The 21,872-nt window shown below is 43.3% G+C and overlaps 2 protein-coding genes across 10 annotated transcripts in view; one reads left to right on the top strand and one right to left on the bottom strand.

The window, feature by feature from the left end:
- The window catches only part of AGPAT4 (1-acylglycerol-3-phosphate O-acyltransferase 4), an 82,635-nt gene extending 64,906 nt beyond the window's left edge, over positions 1-17,729 (top strand). For all 3 annotated transcript variants that reach the window (XM_010391659.4, XM_039570014.1, XM_039570015.1), the window contains 4 exons: positions 628-730; positions 2,049-2,124; positions 7,489-7,687; positions 15,116-17,729. In XM_010391659.4, coding sequence (XP_010389961.1) covers positions 628-730; positions 2,049-2,124; positions 7,489-7,687; positions 15,116-15,207 — 470 coding nt within the window. In that variant the 3' untranslated portion in view covers positions 15,208-17,729. The remainder of the gene's footprint in view (positions 1-627; positions 731-2,048; positions 2,125-7,488; positions 7,688-15,115) is intronic.
- Positions 17,730-18,868: 1,139 nt separating this feature from the next.
- MAP3K4 (mitogen-activated protein kinase kinase kinase 4) overlaps positions 18,869-21,872 on the bottom strand; it is a 71,702-nt gene continuing 68,698 nt past the window's right edge. For 6 of the 7 annotated variants that reach the window (XM_019281222.1, XM_039570007.1, XM_039570008.1 and 3 more), the window contains 4 exons: positions 21,402-21,524; positions 20,750-20,856; positions 20,366-20,545; positions 18,869-19,410 (listed from right to left, as the gene is read on the bottom strand). In XM_019281222.1, coding sequence (XP_019136767.1) covers positions 19,390-19,410; positions 20,366-20,545; positions 20,750-20,856; positions 21,402-21,524 — 431 coding nt within the window. In that variant the 3' untranslated portion in view covers positions 18,869-19,389. Of the gene's footprint in view, positions 19,411-20,365; positions 20,546-20,749; positions 20,857-21,401; positions 21,525-21,872 lie in introns of those variants that run through there. The other variant, XR_005604316.1, reaches the window with a different exon arrangement.

Here is a 21,872-nt window from a genome sequence, read left to right as displayed (position 1 = left end):
AGCCAGCTCACATGAGATGTGGTGTGCCATTCTCTCTCTGCCTTTGCTCCATAGCAAGTGCCTGAGTTACCAGACAATGGACGTGAACCAGGAGCTGCTTTGGACCCCAGCGATTTATGTCTGTACTAAGCCCTCCTGCTGTAGGATGTCCCTCACACACAGACTTTACCTATTCTTAGTCAAAGGGTGTGTGTTGTTTATTGTTTATGAAATGTGTATCTGCCTGGTTGTTTCCTCAGATTTAGGGGGCAATTGTTGATTCACAGTGAACTGAAAAAGGTAACAGTTCTGCAACCATTTGACTCCTAGGAAGACCTAGGTGTATTCTGTCAGAAGCTGTAGCTGTGTTCCTATGCCCATCATTCTGCACCTGATGAGGAAGGAGGTAAGAGTGGCTGGAGAGCAAACCTTCCCATTCTGCTGGTGCAGTTCCTGAAAGAGTCACTGGTTATTTGGCTTCTGAACACATGTATGTTGAATATTCTGTTGTCATTTTTTCCTTGGTGACAGCTCAAACTGTGGTGCTATTGCTGATAACTTACTTAAATATTCTCCTTGTCTGAGAGAGAATGACTTATTTCTGTTGTATTACTACAGTAAGCACATAACCTGTTTCTCTTCTTGTAGTTTCTGCAGTCTATGATTCTACCCTTAATTTTAGAAATAATGAAAATCCAACATTGCTGGGAGTTCTAAATGGAAAGAAATATCATGCAGATTTATATGTAAGGCAAGTAATCCATATCTTAATTCCTTTTTAGGAGTGTGTACTTGAAATCACAATTGGTTAAATAAGGGGATGTTTCCAAGTGGGTAACAGAAAGCAGATCTCTACCAACCTGGCTTCACAGACCTTCGGATAAAAATTCATTTCTGTTTCTAGTAAAGTTCTGTGATTATAAGTACATGAGGAGCCCATAAATGTCTACAGAACTTTTTGTTGTTATTTTTCTATTCATTTGCGTGTCTGTTAGCTCAGCAGCAGCAGTGGGGCCTCTTTTCACTCAAGTGGCCTGAATACCAAACACCAACCAAGTGTTCAGGTGGAGCTGCTTTATACCTGTCTCTGACACAGGAGTTCCAGAGATAGTTCCAGCTCCTCTGGTGGAGGTTGGGCTCAGGACTTTTCCTATCTGCTGGTGTAGTTGTTGATGTACTTGACTGCTGCATCCTCCCTACCAAGAAGGGGGTTGTTTAATAAAGAAAACATTACCTGGATTCTTTTTCATTAATGTTTCTATAAATTACAAATACCCCAATGGCTTCCCATGATCTTAATGGAAAAGAGCCAATTCCCAGGTGAGGTTCTACCAGCAGCACCTATGTTACAGGCACCCAGGGCATGTGATGATGTAGGGTTGGAGCACAGGAGCCTAGAAGTGATGCTGCAAGTGATCAGGAGTTTATCATAACCCCTTTAGAGCTATAGTGGACCAGTGAGCTGGTCCTGTTTCTTTATCCTGGATACCAGCATGAAGTGGAATAGAGTGACCTTTTCTTTTTACTTCTCCTTTTCTGCCTGTTTGTAGAAGTATTTTTTCAGAACTGTTTTTGTCCAAGGGTAAAAAGAAAGTTTCTCTTGATTCCTCTTCCCATGTGGTAGCTCAGCCTAGTGTCCTCGTGTTTGGTGTACACAGCCTGGCTGGATGGCATTCACGGAGCCCTGCCTGTGTAAGTCAGCTCCAGCAGAGCAGAGGGCTTCCTCTTGCTGTGTCTTGCTTTACACCATTCCAGCCTGCTGCAGTCAGTCTGGCAGAGTACAGAAATTGCTTTTCATGACTCAGGGTAGCTGTTTGCCTATCCTGAAAAGCTCTTACAGGCAGGGTAAACCTCATGGCTAAATTTGTTTTGGCAGTTAGTTGGAGACTATCACAAATTTCTTCAAAATCCTCCATATTTGCTTGTTGAAGTGCTGAAGGTGTTGCACAAGTTAAAAAAAGGTGAAAAATGTAGTGAGTCTCCTGTCAGATAATCTGTATAATGCAAGTGCTGTTCACGGAAGCCAAAGTATTTAATATTGTTCAATTTCTGTTGTTTACCATTGGCAGGCGGATTCCACTAGAGGACGTCCCAGAAGATGAGCAGGAATGTTCTACCTGGCTCCACAAACTATATCAAGAAAAGGTTGGTTTTTCTGTCAAGACAGCACTTGTGAGCCACTAGTGCTCGGTTATTTATAGTGCTAGTAGACCTTTACAGTGTGCATGTGTAGTGTCCTAATTTGGAGGCTTGGGGTGAGTTGGTTTGTTTGGTTTTCAGGGTAAGTGCTCTGTTTCTCTACGTACAAACTGATCTTGTGCTGCCAGTCGTGTTTGCTTTCATTTTGTACATAGAGCAACAAGAAGAAAGCTTAAACAAGCCTTTCTAGAGCAGTTTTAAGCCTCTTCTTTAGAAAGGTGCATAAGGATACAAAAATCGAAACTGCCTTCTGACTGGTAGAAAGACCCCTGTCCCCTAGAAGGCACCTTCTAAATCAAGAACTAATTTGTGGGCTGAATAAGATATTTTCTTTAGTGTCTTAGAATTTTTGTCCCTTGTTTTACCCTGCCTTTTTTACCAAGACAAACATCCAGCACTAAAAGGACATGCTGATAAATTGTTTTCACACTGTGAGTATAGAAGGCATGCACTTAAGATTCCTAATTTCATAGGATGGGGAGAGAATAATAATGATTGTGTTTGTAGATGACCAGTGGGGTTATTTTTTCTTTTTTTTATTTCCCTGCAAATGCTTTCATATGAATCCTTCAGTCTTTTAGAATCTGTTTCTTCTGGGCTGTTTTTATGAATATTGGAGATAGCTGTTGGGGGATGTGCTTTTTGAATGCACACAGCACTCCCATTTCAATCAGTGGGAGTCATAGGTATGCATGGCATGAGGGCCTGGCAGTTCACTTCGCTTCAATACCTTGATCAAAGTTATGTATTCAGACTGGAATGCAGCAGTGCTTTGGATTTAGAAGTGACAGAATATAGCTATCCTCTGTTTCCCTTTCACTGGGACAGCAAAATTCTGCTGTGCCATCTGTCGTGCTCTGCCCAGGACACCACGTTGGTATTTCTGTATCGACTCTGCCCTGGCTGTTCTCAGTTTCAAACCATGACTGTTTCCGGTGTCATTCATAGCTCCTCTAAGCAGCTTGCTTACAGGAATGTGGAAAGTAAATGTGTCTTGAGACCTCACTTGTAGATCTACTCTCTTTGCCTCTGATCCCCCTTCTCACAGTTTGTGCCAGTGACCCCCGACTGAGGCACAACCCCCAGCACCTTCGCAGAAAGGCAGGATGTTACCCACGGGCCCTGCTTGCTTTACAGGCATGTATGTGCAAATGGTCCTTTTGCTCAACACTGCAGAAGTCCACTTTCTGCTGCTATGACTTTGTTGCCCTGTTTCATGTCCCTGAGAACTATTCAGACATTTGCAAGACAAGAACATAAATGTGAATGTGGTGATTGTTTTCCTGAATCCTTTATTGCATCGTTTCAGTTATTCACTTCAAGATTTTTGTTATTCCCTCTTTGGCAAACACTCAGTTGCTTCTAGTGCAACCAGAGTGTACATCTATCCTTCATAACATTATATTATACAATATATCATAGTATTCTTTATATCTGTTCTTCATGACAACTTCATTTGCTGGCTGGTTAAATCTCTGGCTTCCTATTTAAGTACAGGAGTGAGGTTTTACATCCAGGAGTAAAGTATAGTGTGTTCAGTTTTCCATTCCACTAAAACCTTTTTTGGTTACGTGGAGTGTTTTTGATTGATTAAGGTTGAGGGGGTTGTTTGTTTGTTGGTTTGATTTTTTTTTGGTGATGGTTTTTGTTTTTCTCTGAAGGCAGCATGTTTCTCTTTCTCCAGCTCTTTTACGTTAGTGAAACTTATTTCATTGCAGTCATTCCTGGTTTACTGAAGCCCATGTCTTTGTAAAATCATACTGGCAGAATATAGAGCAGGGACAACTTCTTCCAGAGTTCTGAGATGATAAAAGCCCACCTGCAGAGTAAAAATACAATTTTGTTTCACCTTTCTGCCCTGCATCTTAAAAAGATAATAGGCTCTTGGGTCGGATAACAAGCAGCAGTGCCGCCCAGGTGCTGTTTCCAAAAATTAATTCTGTTTCAGATTGTCTTCAGTCAGGAAATATTTATGATAAAATATAAAAAATTGTTATTCAAAAGGTAGTAATTCATTGCAAGATACACACTCATCTCCTGCTTTGTCTGTTTTGGTTGCAGTGCTTCACTTGCTGTTTCAAAGTAAGACAAGGTGTGCGTGCTGCTGCAAAGCAGAGACCCTATTTTGTCATGCATTATGGTTCCCTGCGCTGTTGCTTATTCTCAATGAGTTTAATAATTTTGCAGTAGTTTCCTAAGACTCACACATAGTGTGCTGAATTAGGCTGTAGTAGCATGATTAGTGGTTGGAGAGTACTGAGGTCAAGGTCTGTGCTCTGAAGACGATCAGGATTGCAGAGCTGTTGGACATGGAGAGACATGACTTTTTTGGTTTTTTTTTTTTTCCAATTTATTTATTTCCCCATATTGACGTTAGTAAAGGAGTGAGAGTCTTTGAGAAAAGCTTATTCCATTGGTTTTTACCTCATTGTCTGGTCTCACCTACATGTACCTCAATCTGAGATACTTCTCCCTGGGAGCCCATCGTGTTTATGTTCTTGCTACTTATCACTTCATTCTTTGGCTTAGTCACTGCTGCAAACACAGTTGAACAGAGTCTTGCCAGATAAACAGTGGCATTGTGCTGCTGCTCTAAACCAAACACCGTTCTCCTTCCTTTTCCAGGCTTACAGTAAGTACCATATCCATGTGCTTCTTCCTCACTGGAGGTGGATTTTGTCCTTCCACATATGGCCAGCACTGTATCAGTTAATTCCAAATTATGGCAGAGGTTCAATTTGAGTTGCACATTGCCTTTTCTTTTTATTTCTTTCATTTTTTTAACTGCCATTGCTAGAAAGGCTCCCTTTGACTTTAACACAGACTGTGTTGAGGATCTCATTGCCAGGTCAGAAGAGGTGATAATGTAGTAGTCACAACTCTGCTAGTCCTTGCATGTTTGTTTTCTTTTTTTTACCTCCTTACGCCCTCAGTGCCTGAAATAGAAGTTCTGCTTGAGAATCTTAATCCCCATTAAAAAGAGAGCAAGCGTCTAACTTTTCTTGCTTGTAAGAGAAGCTTGGAAAAAAGGGCCTGAAAATATATGCAGAAATGCCCTAGGGAATCAGCAAAGCATAACTGAAGAGGAGAAGTGTACAGAACTCCAGTGTTTGGGAACAAAGAATGTATTTTTGGATACTCACTCTTTGTGGGCTTCCTCATGAAGGGGCAGCTGCATACGTCTGCCATCAGACCTCCTGGTGGGAACAGGGAGGAGGAATCCAGTTAGCCTCTCACAAGGAGATGGATGTTCCCTGATTTCTCCTCACTGCATTACCCCTTCCCCACCCTGTCTGAAGTAACATAAGTTCGGTGGGGGCAATAGAGGGAGCATGTTTCCATGTCAGAATGTGATACCTGCGTGGATGGAATTTATTACAAACTGAGAAAAAGCTCTGTATGCAGAGGAATGAAAGGAACCTAATGTGGGTAAGGTGATTTTGGGAAATGTTGAGGTGTATTATGTATTTTAAAGCCTGACTTGCTGGTGGGTGTCATAGGTACCCTTGAAAAGCTGACAAGACAGATAAACACACAGATGTCTTTTGCAAGTGAATGTATTTAAGGGTAAGGAATTGTAACTGAAGAGCTGTTCCCCACAGCAGTGTGAAATGTGCTGGGGACGTTGGCCTTGACGTTGTTTGCCTGTTGTATATGTTTTCCATCTGTCTCAAGCCTCTCAGTGAGGTATGGTCTGTGGTTTTGCTGCCCCTCACGCCGCGCAGAGCCAACAAAGAAAACCCTGCTGCGCTTGTTTCAAGCAAGCCTGTCCTGCTCTCTGTAGTAGTAGGCCCTCTAATGGCAATGCCCAGTAATAGTCGGGAATTCTTCGCTTTCCTGGGTAATACCTGGGTAATACCACTGTTCGGAAAGCTAACTGTACCTAGTAAATTCAGTTTACTGATGATGAGTAGCTCTGTGTTATAAACAAAAGTCTTCGCTGCACTGTGAAGAAAACGTCATATGCTGTGTACTCTGTTGAAGATGGCTCAGTAATTGGCCACAGTGATCCCACTACAATCCAGCTCACATGAGTAAAACATTCACAATTTTTCTAAGCTCAGTAAAGAGACTGCAGTGCTTTAATTACTGCATAATCCCTTAAAAGCTGAATATTCCCTTTGAAATAGATAAAATGGTAACAGCTTGTAATTGCTCAAGTTGCTATTAAGCAAGTAAAGAATTGTTTGTGTCAGCTGGAGTATAAGTAAGTGTAAAATCATAGCATAGTAGAACAAATAGTCTTTTGGTTGATTAGTCTTGGCTTTGCTAGAATTTTTAGAAACCAAAAATCCTTTCTTTAAAGAAATATACTTCATTCTGACTAAATTAAGGGGGTTTTTTTATGTCAATCCTAATGCTAACTTCATTTATTAACCTTTTTTTTGTGATAACACAGAGTAATAGATAACAGATTAATAATCTTTGCTTTTAAACAAGGAGAGAGGGGTTTTTTTTTCCCCTACCCTCTTTTGATATCTTGGATTGATGAGCTCACTAAAAGCAATGCGTTTCAGCCATGTGGGCTCTGGAGGAAGGTACTGAATTCAAAGTCCTCTGTGCTTTAAAAAACAGATGCTACAAAACAGAAAAAAACAACCCCTACTCCATTATCTTCCTTGTATTATACTTAGAGTCCTTTGCTCAAAGCTAGTGAGAGCTTGTGCACTGTTTGCACACTCAGCTGCCTGTGGAGAGGTTCAGCACCCAAACTTCCTTCCACAAGCTTCATGAGAACAAGGTGAGCAAGACTACATCCGTGGGACAAAGACAGGAGGGGGTGGTGTTCTTTGGAGTGTGGGACGAGATGGTGTCTGGTCACCTTTCTGACAGGTCTGTGGGTACTGTGTGAGAGCAGTGGTTGGAGAAAACATGAGGGAACAGAGGATGCTGCTGAGTAGGTAGCCCAGACACTTCCCTGGCTTATCTGCAGTACTTGAGCAGTGGCTGTGGCTCCTGCAGGAGGTTCAGCAGTGATGTTTGCATTGCTGTAGGACTGTACATCCCATCATCCCTCCTGTTTTCCTAGGCTGTTATACTCTCCAGGTATGGCATTTTTCAGGCTGCTGTGTGTAGGAGAAAGAAAGTATTCACATATCAGTGTATGCGCCGTTTTTTGTTTCAGGTTTTTGATTTTTTTTTTTTTGACTCTGTGTTCATTGACTTCAAAGTACAAGCTTTCGAGCCATCAGCTGGTCTTTGATCTTCCCCTGTGGTTACAAGCCTCCAGAAGGAGGAACATCAAAGCCAGGAATGGCTAGTTTTGTTGGCAGATGGGGATTTAATTGTTGCCCTCCTTTGTTCTACTAGGATGCATTCCAGGAAGAATATTACCGCACAGGAACCTACCCAGCAGTCCCTATAATACCACCCCGTCGACCATGGACACTTTTGAACTGGCTTTTCTGGGCCTTATTGCTGCTATATCCTTTGTTCAAGCTGCTCATCAACATGATCAACAGTGGCTCATCACTGACACTGGCTAGTTTTGCATTTGTCATTATAATAGGTAAGTTTACTGATATGAAAAGATTACTTACAGCATAACTGTCCAGTAGGATTTATTGAGACTTGCTAAATATAAAAATGACTTGTGAATTCAACAACCCCATCCAATATGTCCACTCTGGACCAAGTTAAAAAGATTCTTTTTTTGTTTATTTTTGTGTAGTTGGATCATTTTTTGTAAGAGCTGCATACCAAATTTTCTATTTCTGTGGAATTCAGGACTTCTCAGTGGGTTGCCTACAAAAGGCTTTCTTTTCTTGTGTTGCTGTGTTCTACTTTAAATGCTTAGAAGAGAGGCACAAGGATAATTTATTCCTTTGAGAATGCTTTTGTCTAATCAGAGTTTGATGTGTCACGCACTGGTAATCCATGAACTCGTGATTTAAGCACAGCCTGTTGTGACCATCTACTCTGACTTACGTAGCACAGGGCATGGACTGTCACAGGTGATTCCTACAGTTCCTGTGGCAGTTCTGAATTGCCTTGGTTCGTATTTCAATTAATATGATATGTAACAGGAGGAAGGAAAACAAAACAAGGAGCTGGCCCAAAGAAAGGGAGGGTGATCTCATTTGGTGTTCTTCATGGAAGCAGGAACCGGGTCAGTTTGGCAAGTTGCATCATATCTGGGTGTCTGTGCTTGTGTGGTGGTTTGAAGAGCAAGTTGCCTTCCAGAATAAGCCATACATTTTTAAAGCAAATATTCTCTGTGATTGCACTGACCATCACAAGTATTTATGACATCATCACCTTCATGTCCGTGTATATTACAAACAACCATGGAAACAAGAAACAGAACTTCACAGTCTTCCTAGCTCTGAGAGAACTTGGATACAGATCTGACTTAAAAAGCCATGTCCAGAATAGCAACACAGAGGAAATACGAAAACATGGAGCATTTTCTTGTCTCAGAAGTGGATCTTTGCTCTCTACCCAGGAAATTTTTCCTAGCACATAACATTTCTTTGCATTCTCAGAAGTCTGAATCTTGAGCTAGACAGGTTAACTAAAGTCCTTCTGGCCACCTGTGAAGAGCTTGATGTGGTAAGCACACAATATTCTTTTTGAGAAAGTGCCCACCAAAACAAATGCTGTGTCAAGCTCTTGTTGATGCTTCTTACAAAGAAAATTGGAGAAGGAACAATTTGTGTATGTGCGTGTTGTGTGCAGGCAGGAAATCTCCTTCATGATGCTTTGAGCCCAGAGGAAGGAAAACAAGGATAAGGTCCAGCATAATAGTTGGTACCTTAGGTGGGCAGGGTAGAGGAAAAAAATAAGGGGATCCTGTGCTCTTGTCTTCATCTGGAGAAATTGCTGGTGCTTGTTACCCTGGGAATGCTTTGTGTAAAATGTGTAAGAATTCCTTGGAGCAGCAACCACAACTTAAAAGCTTCTTTTTCCACCCACCTTACTTGTTGGAAGTCACAGGCAGTGCCCCCTTCCCCTTCTCTGACTGGTGAAGAGGATGGGAGTATAGAGTGAACACTGTGGTTGGGCTGTGCTCAGGAATGGGAGGTGATGGGTTCCAATCCCTGTCACTGACAGAGAAAGGTGGATCAGCCTCCCCTGTGCTCCTGTTCAGAGCGGGTAAACAGCAGTGGGTGGGATGAGGTGTGACACCATTGCAAATGCTACTGCCTGGCAGTTTGCTCAAGGGGACATTTGTTCTGCATTTGGGAGAAATGCTGGCATAGTCTGTTTGGTGCTAGAATGTGGAATGATGGCCTAATGGTGCACTGAAATGTAGCTGTTGCAAAATGGTTTGAATTTCTCATCTTTCCTTCAGCATTTTCCTCCTAATTCAGTTTCTCCACTCAGCAGACTGGTTGGTTGGGTGCCATTCCAAAGTGCTTTACGCCTTGTGTACCCTCCACAGGGAGCCTCACACCATTATTCAGGTTTTCTGGAGTTTAACCTCAGGGCCAGCTGCTCTACTGCTTGGCATTGTAGCATTTATGATGCTTTTGGATTTAGCCCTCTTTAATTTAGATGAGTGACACCACACCACTCACCCTCCACCCCTCAGTGTAATACAATCTTGCCATTAGTCACATAGGTCATGTCTTTCTCTATCAAGAAGTGAGAGAAAGAACCTGTAAAGGAAAAAAGCTATGATACCACCAAGGACAGACAGCAAGAATGCCCTTATTTTCATTTTTTTTCCTTTTTTCTTGCTGTCTTACTCCCCACTTAGCTTTCTTCTGCTTCGAGCCACAAGGAAAGGTTAATAAGCAGGCTGCCCTGAGTCATCTCTTGAATGCAGTGATAATCCAAAGGATTTATTCTCAGGTTATCTGTAACTGTGGAGCTACCAGAAGACTACAGCAGCAGCCTGCTGCCAGAATGAACAGCAGCATTGGGTGTGAGCTCCCAGGCTGCCAAAGCCCAGCAGAACACCTTGAGGGTGTGTGATGTGCACTGCTGCCCCATAGACACCTGCCCCACCTGTGGGCTGATGCAGCTTGCAGCTGGTGCAGCACCTCTGTGCTCAGCAGCAGCTCAGTCCTCACTCCACACGTGGTGTGACAAATCCCAACGCGCCCGTAATTGCCTGGGATTTGCCCTGCAGTGGAGGACCCATAGGAGGGGCTGCTGCCCGGTCAGACTCAGCCACCTTTTGCTGATGAGCAGGAAGTAGGAAAGATGATGTCACTTATTAGCAGATAGCAGCCACTGTGGAGAGAAGAGAATCCATGGGAGTGGAAGAAAGATCAGCCATGAGTCAAACCAAACAAAACGCAGAGCTGGTCTCTCTCGTGGTCACTTAAAACTGGATGTGTCATGTGCCAAGGGAGCAACAGTTACCTTAGTATGTTACAGTCTGTTTCTGTTTTACCATATTCCTTTAAAACCAATGTTCTTGCTAGTTGGGAATAATTGGTCTCTTTCTGTGGAAGCAGAAAAAATCCTCAGCCCAAGCTGTCATATTGACTTCAGTAGCCAAGAGCTGAGTTTCTGTAGCAAGGCCATTCTCCCCAGACTGTGCTTTGTATCCCTAGGGGCATCTCTGTCATGAATGTTCTGGATGTAGTGCAGCCATCTGTTGACAGAGGAGCAACCAGTATTTTATTTTGCAGTTTGTGCCCAGCTTTAGGCAAGGGCTCAGAGGTGGCTCCTGCAGTGGCTGGGAGACAGCAGTGCATGGACACCAACGCAGCTTGGAGGTTGTGGCTCTTGGTGCCAGCTGGAACTGTCTGCCCAGCACAGCCAGTCTGCAGCAAAGCAGGGAGGAATGTGTTTGCTGTCTTTCCCAGTGGGAGTGGTAATTGGTACCTGGTGGCTTAACAGTATAAAAGGAAGGGTTTTTTGTAGACTGGAGGGATTTATCAGATGATAAAACCAGCTTTTCCCATTTTTCCTAGCAGACCTTTTCTCACTGTTTGTAACTGAAGCACATGGGTAGTGGTTTGGTTTCTTTCTATGGCACTTTGACAGCTCACCTGATACTCCAGGATCAGGAACTTTACTCCCTAAAAGCCCATTGTAGTAGATTGCTGGTTTTAAGGGTGGGTTTCAGTACCTGACACAGGTGCAGATAAGCACAAAATTAACTTTTTGTGATCACTAGAAGGTCCTTTTACCTGGTACCCTCTGCATTGTTTCTAGACTGTCATTTGTCCTTTGGATAGTTTCTGCTTATTGTGCTCTCCAGTAAAACACTGACTGGCTTGTAAGTAACTGGCTGTTCAGGTGGAAAGAGCCGTAAGAAAAATGTTCCACTCAAGCTGGAGCAGAAGGACTGTAATCCCTCAGACCCTGAGATGTAAAGAATGAATAACCAGTGTGTGTATGGCTCTGCTTGGTTCAGCTCAAACTCTTTCAGCCCTGTATAAATAACATCTCCTCTTTGTACTGTGAGTGCTGTCCCCTTGTGCTTTGCTGTGCAGCAGTTTGGCTGTTTATACTCCCAACAATCATCACACTGTGCTCATACCTTACTGCTGGTCTGGGACTGGAAGCCCTTTGTGAGACTACTTGAACCAACACAAGGCAGTCACTGCTCCAGAGGATAAATCCTCGAGTAGTTAGAGGTACAAAAGTGTTTTGAAAACCAGCTTTAATTTCACAGGACACATGGAAAGAGATTTAGGTACTTAGCTCACAACAGCTATTTAAAACTTGGTGCTGATATTTTGGTGCTGAAGCAGTGAGCACATCTGTCAAATGTCAGTATCTGTATTTGACAGCAGCTTCTTTTTTTTCTCCTCCTCCTGCTTCCCCAGTCTGATTTGGCTTCAAAGAACCAAGTGTTGGGTTGCCTTTCATGTTTTGATAACTTGTGTTGAGGAGGACACCCACCCTTCATGCTCTAGAGGTAATTTATTATAAAGCTGTCAACAGCAGTTAAAAGGGGAATGTTTGCAAAAGATGAGAGGGGGTTTTAAAGGGAGCAGCAGCTCTGCCATGTTCAATGCTAAAAGCACAGTGGAAGCTGAGCTGATGGCACAGGGCCAGGAGCTCTGTGTCAGTTCTAGGCGAGAGAAGTGTTCCAGCTGAACCGAGTGCAAGTAGCAGTGAGCCAGCTCCGATTCCATGGGAGCTGCTGTGTGTGTGCTGTGCTCTGTGTGCACGGGATCGCCCTGCAAACCTGGGCACGTCACAGTGTGCAAGAGCAGAGTGTGGACCAAAGGGCTGGAGCATGATGTGACCTGGGCAGTGAGGCTGGCAATGCCTGTAGGCTGAGATGAATGGAAGGTGAGGAGAGGACAAGCCAACAGGGTTGTAGGAAGTTTTAACACAGGATACAAACCATGTGCAGGATCGTGCCTGTGTTGATTCTGCCTTCTGGTGGAGCTGCCAGACAGTCTGGCCTTTCAGCCTGGTGCCTAGAAATTGGGGGTTTGGGGGGGTTGTTTGCTTTTTTTGTGTGTTGCTTGTTTCTTCTTCATAGTATGTAGGATAGGCCCTCAGTGGAAATGTCTACCATTCATACACTTTTGTTGTTCAACTCTTAATTTCAATGCATAACCAATATAACACAGGTGCCTGCTGTGCAGTTCATAGCACTTGCTGTGTGGTATAGAGGCAGGGTAACAGATGAGAAAAAATCCTGAGGTGTAAGCGAAAAGGTGGAAATCCTTTGAGCTAAGGTTTTGCTGAGGGCTGAGATACTACGTGTGGAGGTGGTGGTTTTCTTGGAGCTAAAATGTGTTCCAAGAAAGAGATTACATTATTGGCTCTCCTGATTGTGTCAGCTCAGCCCTCCTTGAGCCCCTGGCACTCCAGCAGGCAGAGCAGGTCCTCAGCAACTTCCTACATCTTTTGGATGCTGAGTACTGGTGGGCAGAAGGATGCAGGAGCTCAGTTACCTGTTTGCCATGGAGCAGCGCACGGATGCTTCAGCCAATAGCTTCTCTCATGCTCTTCTCAGGGTGGACTTAATAGCTGTGAGGGTTTAAGTTAGACACTGCTGATTAGTTACTGCTTCATCTCCCTTTCTCCCCTTTCTTGAAGTAAAAACCCCAAATTTCCCCTTACTACAGTTGTGTGTAAAACAATAAGTGAATGGTATCACTCAGGAAGTGCAATGGTATCACTCGGGTCTGCACTGAGGCTCCAGGAGAGTTGTGGCGAGGAGGCAGTGCAGGGACAGGCCAGTGAGGCAGCCCAGCCTTACCCCACTTTGCTTCCACAACCTTGGCAAACATGAGTAGTCCTCTTCTCCTTGCACCCCACCTCCCCCAGGGTGCTGAGGGCTACAGGGTGAAACGGGGACAGAAGGCAGTGGGAGCTTCTGCCAGGGAGCAAAGGAAGAAAATAAGAAATCTCAACTGCTGAACTAGTTGGTTTGTGGGTCCAGGCAGTGGCATTCTTGGAACTGGATGAAATCTCCAATATGGCGTGTGGTTGCTGTAACAGCTGCTCTTATTTATTCTCTGTGTCCATCTGCAGATGCTGTTTCTATCCCTTGTGGTTAAAATCTTAATGATCTCATGCTTACTATTATGTTATGATCCCAGACTACGGCCTACATGTTGGATCTTTTTCTTGTGTTCCCCAGCTCAGGGCCAGTTAAATGTCAGAGATGGTATTCTTTCTTGTCTGTCTGTGAGAGTGAAGCCCTTTGCTTGTCTCACTGGTGTGTGTTTCTATTCATGGGCTGACAGTGGAGTGTCAGTGAGTGCCCTCAGAGCCTGCTCCCTTTCTGGGCTGTTCACTGCACAGCTCTGCCTGTGAGAGGGCCCTGCTTTCCTGGCACCCACAAGACCTGAGGGCAGCCCCATGGGTAGACCAGCTTCCCAGTGTCCAGCCATGCTGTCACATCATGTGTAACTCATCCCTGTATCCAGTTACCACTTGCACTCTGAAAACTGCCAATTTACTGTCAGCCTACACAGCTCGAGGCTGTAGGGACAGCTCTTTGTGGCCGATGTTGTTGTGCCAAGCAGCAGCTGCTCAAGCACAGGGCAGTGCTGTTTGCCAGCTGGCAGCCCCCTCCCCTGCCAGTGCTGAAGAGCAGCAAATGCCAGGACACGGGGTTGGATCACCCCTGCTGTTCACAAGGGAAGCCTGGTAGTGGGATGAAGCCTCTGGATTCTCTTGGTGATATCTGGCACTGACTTAACCATAAAGAGTTCTTTGGCTGGTGAGAGTTTGTCCAGGCTCATCTTAAGAAGTAAAGACCCATGAGATTGAGACATTTAGAGCACCTCACCTTACTGGGCCTTTCCAGCATCGGTCAGAAAGACAGTAGGATTTGGAGGCTTTGGGGAAGTTTGTGGCTTTCTTGGGTTTGTTTGGTTTGGGTTCCTTTTTTTTGGAAAGCATTCTGAGCAGAGGGAAGATGTTTGTGACTTCCGGACATGAAAGAAGCATGACAGTTCTGAATACGTACAGTAGCTGAGCAGAAGCTTGAGGAGTAATAGATTTTGGGCAGCTGAGCCCCTTTACAAAAAAACCAAAAGTGTGAGGGAAGGAGTTAAGTTGCATTTAACTTAGTCACTCTAAGTGCTACAGATAAATAAATAAAATAATCCCTGCACATGGTGAATTATTACCACAGAATCATCTATGAAAGTCTTTTAAATTAACCTGGTTTCTTGTAAGGGCCTTTTTCATGAGCTGTCATTAACAAATGCCACAACTTACATTTTTTTATCAAAACCTGAAGTTCCCTTGCGCTCGCTTGTGCTCTTCCAGCCACGGGGCTGCTGAAAGCCAGCAGAATTCCCTTCCCCTGGCACACAGGGCTGTGCACCCCTGTGCCTCTCACACCCATCCTGGTTCCTTGTAGCCTCTTCCCTGCTGATGGGAGCAGACGTGTCCAGCCTGAGGCTCTTCCTTCATGAGATGCCACAGGCCAATAAATTGATGTGGAGGTGCGGGAGCATCAAATGCACCTTTGATCCAAGGTCTCTTTCATGATGCTACAACCAGGACAGATCTTCAGGCCTTGCCTCAAGCAGCTTTAACTGTGTTTGTTTTGCAGCTTCTGTTGGTGTCAGATGGATGATCGGGGTTACAGAAATTAACAAGGGCTCCACCTATGGCAACAACGACAACAAACAGAAACAAAAGTAGCATCTCCAGAGACTGCTTCAATCCAAAGAGAACAAATGCAACTGCTGAAAACTCTTAAGTGCAGATCATGGTCCTTCAAGTGAGATCAGAGGATGAGTAATTGCTGTGCATATCTGAATTTGTGCTCCTGTTGTTTTTTTCTGGGGGTTTGGGCTGGATGATGTGCTGGAAAGATGCACTCCTGCATCTACCCTCAACAACAGGTTTGCACATGTGTGGTTGGTTTGTTTTCCTATGAAGTGTCTTAGGTTTTGAAGAAAAAAAAATAAATTCCAGCGTGCTTGTATGAAGAGACTCTACCTGGAAACTAACCAGAGGTGCAGGCTTTAATGTCAGAAGACTGTTACAAGATGATTAAACTTGATAGTTGTGTAGATCACACAGTTTAACAACCATAATCTGTCAGTGTTTAAATACAGTACAGCAGGATGCTGTGCTTGGTTATAGCAGTATTGGACTGAAGCAGCTCTGCTGAACTGGCAGAACTACAGTAGAGTTTTTGTACATCCAGAACTTATTCCCACAGTGTGCACTACATGGGCCCTTCAAAACTTCAGCCAGACCCTGCACATCCAGGCAGCAGAGCCTGGCAGTAGCATAACCTGGATCAGAATTTGGCCTTGTGGCCTGAGCAGAGCTAAGTTACCCACTGCCATCTCTTTCCCGAGGCCATACATCCAAGGCTTTAAATGCTACTTAGAATTCCAGGCCATCCTAACAATTGTGGAAAGAAAATAACTGGGCATGGTGTAGTGAAAAAATGCAACGTGTGCATTAAAATGTATGCCCCACACCCATACTGTTGTGATCCTAATTAACCTGCTTGTTTGTCTTTTCTGATAAATTAGTTTACTTGGTGCCTCATAACAGTCAGCCTAAGTAATAGTAAATTATTTTCTTCAGGGGAGGAGAGGAGAACTAGGAGGGAGACCTAGGACAGTGGGTATAGCTCATTTTATGTCTTAACTTGATTTGACACCCGTCTGAATTAAATAAAATTAGAATCAAGCTCTGAGCAAGGTGGGGTTGCTGTGACATTCCCAGTACTGATTTCAGGGCAGCTGCCTCTTGTTTTTAAACCTCTAGAGTTAAGGATCTGCAGGTTACTAGAAAGAACTTGCTTAAAGCAGGAAAAAAGGAAAAGAGGGCACATTAACTAACAGCAATTATGATTGGAAAAAAATCCCAATTTTTTTAAAGTTGATAGATCCTGACTCTGAGTAATGGAGGTTGTGACTGGCACTTTCACAGACAGTCCATTTTCACTAGGCACAGGACTAAACCATGACAGTCTCTAGTGAAGGAAGTGAGCAGTCTTATTCTAGCAGCTGGTATAAAAACGTTTCTCTTGTCATATAATAAAACTGAGGCTGGAAGAAACAGGCTAATACAACAGTTTGAATCATTCCATGAATATGTATTTGCTATTCAGTACATCAGATAATCTAGAAACGCACCCTTTTAATAGGCAACACCTAAAAAGCAGGTGAAGTAGTGCTCTTAGCATGGAGCTATAAGTTTATGGATAGTGGAGGCAGTAAAATTTACAACATGAAAGAAGGAACAGACCATGGGAAGTGTGAGAGACTGGTTTTGGGGGCTTTTTTCCTCACACATCTTGTGTACACATGCATTCCCTACACTCTGAAGCTTTCTGGAATAGGGTGTATGATGGAAAAACTACATCAGAGCCCATGTTTCTGTTCATGAAAACACATGAAATAGAGCCAAAGAGTAGAAAATACTGCAATATTTACAGTGCTATTTAATAATAGTACATGCCCTGCACTCTATTTGCTGTAACACTCCTAACAGTGAAAAACTGAGTATTACATCCTGTAGTAATGATCAGGCACATTAACAAGCCAGACCTGAGGACACTCTACCCAACAGTTTGAAAGTGGGTGGCAGGGGAGAAAGGAAAGGCCTCTCCAGGGTAGCATTTTACTGTAAACATTACCTGGCAGGTCCAGTGGCCTTTTCTCAGGGTGGTGGGTTAGTAGTTCTGAGCAGCAAATACATACTCCTGGAATGACAATGGCTGTTCTACCTTCATAAGAGCCACAGATTTAACATGCAGCAAGGAAGACATTTAGCATTCCTTATGAATCTTAGTCCTTTCCCCTCCACCTGCATGCAGTGCCACTTCTCCCAGAGGAAGTACCAAACAAGTAAATACTTCTGAAAGAGTGCAGGGATTATTTCATACCCATTTCCCTGGGTCCAACCCTTAGAACAGGCTGAGGGCCAAACCTGCCACTCCTGGATCCATCCTCCTAAGCACTTCTGCAAGTCCGGGCACACCACTGAGGCCCCTCCAGCACTCATGGACAAACAGAGAAAGCTTAATGGTCCTTGCCAAAGTTAAACTTGTCCCGTTCACTGTATTAAAAGAATGACATAGATCATTAGGAAGCAGTGTTTGCCCCTCATCCCCACAAGCAACTGTATGTTCTACAACTGCCTTAACAAAAATTAGTCTTAATGTTTGTTTATACAAAAATAAAAGTATAAAAAGCTGATATGCAGTGACTGAGTTTTCTTTTAGTTGGGAAGAACACACTTGTAACAGTTTGTTACCTCTGTCCTGACTCCTAAAGGCTGTCCACAGTTCCTGTTTGTGTTCAAGGGCACCTGAAGCAAGGCGAGTGAGGACACACATCACTCAGACACTTCTGTTGCACTGCAAAGTGAAGCACACAGCAGGCTGGGGGGACACTTTCACCTCAGGTACTTTCACAGTCCTTTACTGAGGATGACAACACACTTCCCCTCCTATCACAGAACTGAAAACAGAGAACTGAAAAGGAGGGAAAGTCTGTGTTTGAATTCAGCATAATATTTTTTGAGAGCCTAAATACACGCACAGGTGACATGCACAGCAAGGCTCGTATTTTTCTAGAAATGTCAGATTTTGTGGTACCTCCTGAACAGCTCACCCCACACCTGTGACTAATCAAGATTTGTGGATTAAGATGACAAGACACCAGAATATAAAACCAAATATTAAAAGCAAGTTTTAAGTTACCTATTTTAAGTCTAAAGCTGTAACAGGAATATGTAAGCTTGCATTAATGTTTACAAGTAACAGTTTTAAGTCACCTATTTGTAATAGCAAGTTAAAAAAAAAAAAAATCAACAAGATCATGCATTGCAGGCTGTTTCTTTCAATTGCTAACCACTGCTAATCTCTCTTCCTTGTCTGGGGCTGATGACAACTGGGGTGTGGTGGGGAAATGAAAGCCCAGGATCAGAAGTCAGTTTTCAAAGTAGGTTCTTGGTTTTGCCAAACAGAACACAAGAATCGTCTTGTACAGTTCTCTTCTAGAAGACAGAAAGGCCATGCAGAGCACTCCCTGTTCACAGTGCACACATTCAAGAAGGAAGTTATCCCTTAGATAAAAGGCAGTGTCAGAAATTGCCCATCACTCTCTTTCCTGAGAGGGCGATGAAAGGGAACCTTACTTCTCTTACCACTTGTGTAAGAAGCATCTCACACTACTGATCTTAAAACTTGACACAACACTGACTATTGCAATATAATAAGGGCAGCTTAGTCCAGTTAGGTCAGCTTAGCAGTCTTATCCCAATGTTGCAAAAAAGTTTAAAAAGCAACACAGCCCCACATTTATTTTTGGAAGAAAAACCCTTCACCAACATCTCCTAAAATAAACCATTTATTGAGAAAAACCTTTTTTTTTAAATTTCATTAATCAGCCTTGTGCATAACAAATCTGAAGCTTGCCAAAAACAAATAAACAAAAACCCCAGTAAAAGTTCACAGTCAGTGCACTCAAACAGATTAAAAAACAAGGTCCATAACGCCTGATAACACTACAGCATTTTTCTGAACCTAGAAAGTTCAAAAATACTACATATTAACATTACAAGTTCTCAATCAAATGAGAAACAGGAGAAGGAACAAAAAGGGTATGGTCCATATACAGTAGTAATGGCACTTTCACTGAAACATGCAGCTTCTTCCAACTTGCGGACACGCCACGTGAGCAACACGTGCCGAGTAAAATGTACAGGAGCAGCAGAGGAAGTGACACCGTCACTTGTGCAGTCTTCGTTAAGGTCAACTTTTATACTGTTTCTCAGCACAGTCTTTATGTAAATATTACATACAGTAGTGATTCAAATCTTGTCAGAATAGAAAAGGCCAGAGACTGAGTAACTTCATTCTTCATCTGTGCAAACCTGTGAAGGAAGCAGAAGGCAATTACTTCAGCCATCTCCCTCCTGCAGCAAGGTTACAAATGATCAATCTCTTTAGCACCTTCACACCTTTGAAACTTGTTTTTCCTCCCTTGTTACACAATAATGCATTACAAGTGTTTGTATGGGAGTACTGACATTCCCACTGTCACTGTGCATCGTTCAGGTGCCTAAAGCAGTGTCCACCTCTGTGATGGATGGGATCTGCTACAGCTGCACTGCTGAGGGGGGGGGGGGTGATGATCCCAAACGCACTGCCACTGAACCAGAACACCAAAGTGATCAACTTTATGCTGGAAAATGGGACAGAATTCAATAACCTACTGTGCTCCCACTTCTCCAAAAAAAGAAGTTACTAATACAGCTCAATTGGTAGCTGTGAATATTTGCCTGTTGTTAAGTAAAGCATCACACCACAGTTCATGCAAGAACTGCAGACTGTTACACCAGCTGCCAGATAGGACATTCAGCATGACCTTAACCTTAAGTATGAGCTTAAAAGAAAAGCAGCCCCTTGCACAGAAGAATGGAAGAGTTCTCAAGCATGTGCTGGTTTCACTTTTTACGGAGGGGGTCCTTATCTCTAAAAACCTGTGCATTTGCACTTGCTGAAGTTTTTGCTGCAGAGCCCTTCAGATCCAATTAGCTACCACTGAGTTGAAGCCTGACTTGTCTTTTTAACATAAAGATAATGCATTTCAAAACAGCAGTGAGAGTTTAATGTGTGGTGCACACCAGGTCCTATAGTCAAATGCTTGCTAAGAACAACACAGGCTTCTGGAAAGTTGCCAATCCATGTATCCTGGACAGCATCAACTTGCTACCAGCCCCTCACCATGGTACCAAACCCTGTGGCATCACTGAAAACAGAGAAGCTGACTAAAAGCTGTTCCCAGTTCCCATCTGCAGTTTTTGTAGCCAAAGTCATCAGACAAACCTTGACAAAAGGATGATCGAGAAGCTGGCTGGCCGTCCACCTCATCTTTGGGTCACTTTCCAGGCAGTGGCAAAGGAAGTCTTTCCCTTCTGGGCTCACTTTGTCAGGAATAGGAGGTTTATGACCCATCCCCACTTTATACATGATCTGGAAGTTGTGCTCATATTCGTGCCAAGGCCTCTGCAACAGTTAACAGCATTGCTAAGTGCAAGCTTTAGTGAGCAACTTTCTACCCACTAGAGCATGTATGTCTGTACTCCAGGAAATGAAAAGCCATCCCAGTCTTTGTAGACTTTAGTGACAAATTGCTGAGAGTGGGACCAGAATGTGCAGAAAAACTGCTGAGAACAGTTTGCATTTCATCAGTACATGAAACATCCCTACCTTGCCGGTGACCATCTCTATGACAACACAGCCCAGGCTCCAGATGTCTGCTGCACGTCCGTGCCCTTCTCCTTTAGCTCTAGTGATTACCTCTGGAGCCATGTACGCTTTGAAACAACATATATTATGCCATCAGTTCATACAGCAGAAGGAACAGTACACATCAAGTGACTGACTGGGTAAACCAAATGCTTTTTAAAATACCCCATGAATTACTACGCAGGTTTTCTAGCTAAGTTTTGCCATTTGCTGGTTTCTTGTTCTTTGCCCTGTTTTCAGCACAACTGTCTTTCAGTTTGAAAAGGGATCGCGAAAATGCTGTTACAGTACATACTCTCAGTTACCGCCATTTTATGAAAATTGATTGAGCAGCTGTTGCGAAAAGAGTACTGTTTCAGTAAGGCTGCAGAGAAAAATACAACCCCAGAAAACACATGCCCCAGCATCTCTATAGTTACAGACAAATACAATTTTATCTTTCACATTATATCATTCACTGATTGTTTTGGCTTCTGGATGTAAAGCACAAAACTAGCTAAGGTAAAGTCAAGTTTCCCTGAAACAGATGGTTTTACTCCAGCCCAGTCTTCTGGCAGAAGTATCTTCTTTTATGGTAACTAGACAAGTACCTGCCTAGCACAAGCTTCCTTACCTGCAGTCCCCAAGGTACTGTTCACTTCTCCAGGCATTGTCTGGGTATTGTTCTTCAACTTCACTGAGCAGCCAAAGTCTCCTAGTTTAATCAGTCCAGATGAGGTAAGAAAGATGTTGGCTCCTAGGAAACACAAGGAAACACAGTAACACTTGTTTAAGCCAGAGCTGAATTGAGCAATGAGGGAGTCTCAATATAGCCTTGGAAGTTGCAGTAGGTAATAGCTGAATTCACACTTAAGATCTTTACCTGTGAATTAAGTGTGGAATATGACAGCATTAAAGATGTTCTGGTGGGTTTGTGCTAACATGAAGTGTACTGGAAGTTGACAAGTGTTAAAAAAAACCAAAAAAAACCCAAAAAAAAAGCAGTATGGCAGGCAAATTAAACAGCTTTCCATACAAGCTCGTTACAAGAAATTACTGCTTCAGGAATTCCAGTGCTTCTCCTTGTGAGCATTGAATTAGGAAG

This window comes from Corvus cornix, chromosome 3 (assembly GCF_000738735.6).
Source record: "Corvus cornix cornix isolate S_Up_H32 chromosome 3, ASM73873v5, whole genome shotgun sequence".
Taxonomy (NCBI): domain Eukaryota; kingdom Metazoa; phylum Chordata; class Aves; order Passeriformes; family Corvidae; genus Corvus; species Corvus cornix.
Note: the sequence above shows the minus strand (reverse complement) of the source record. Positions and strands in the feature narration are given on the sequence as shown.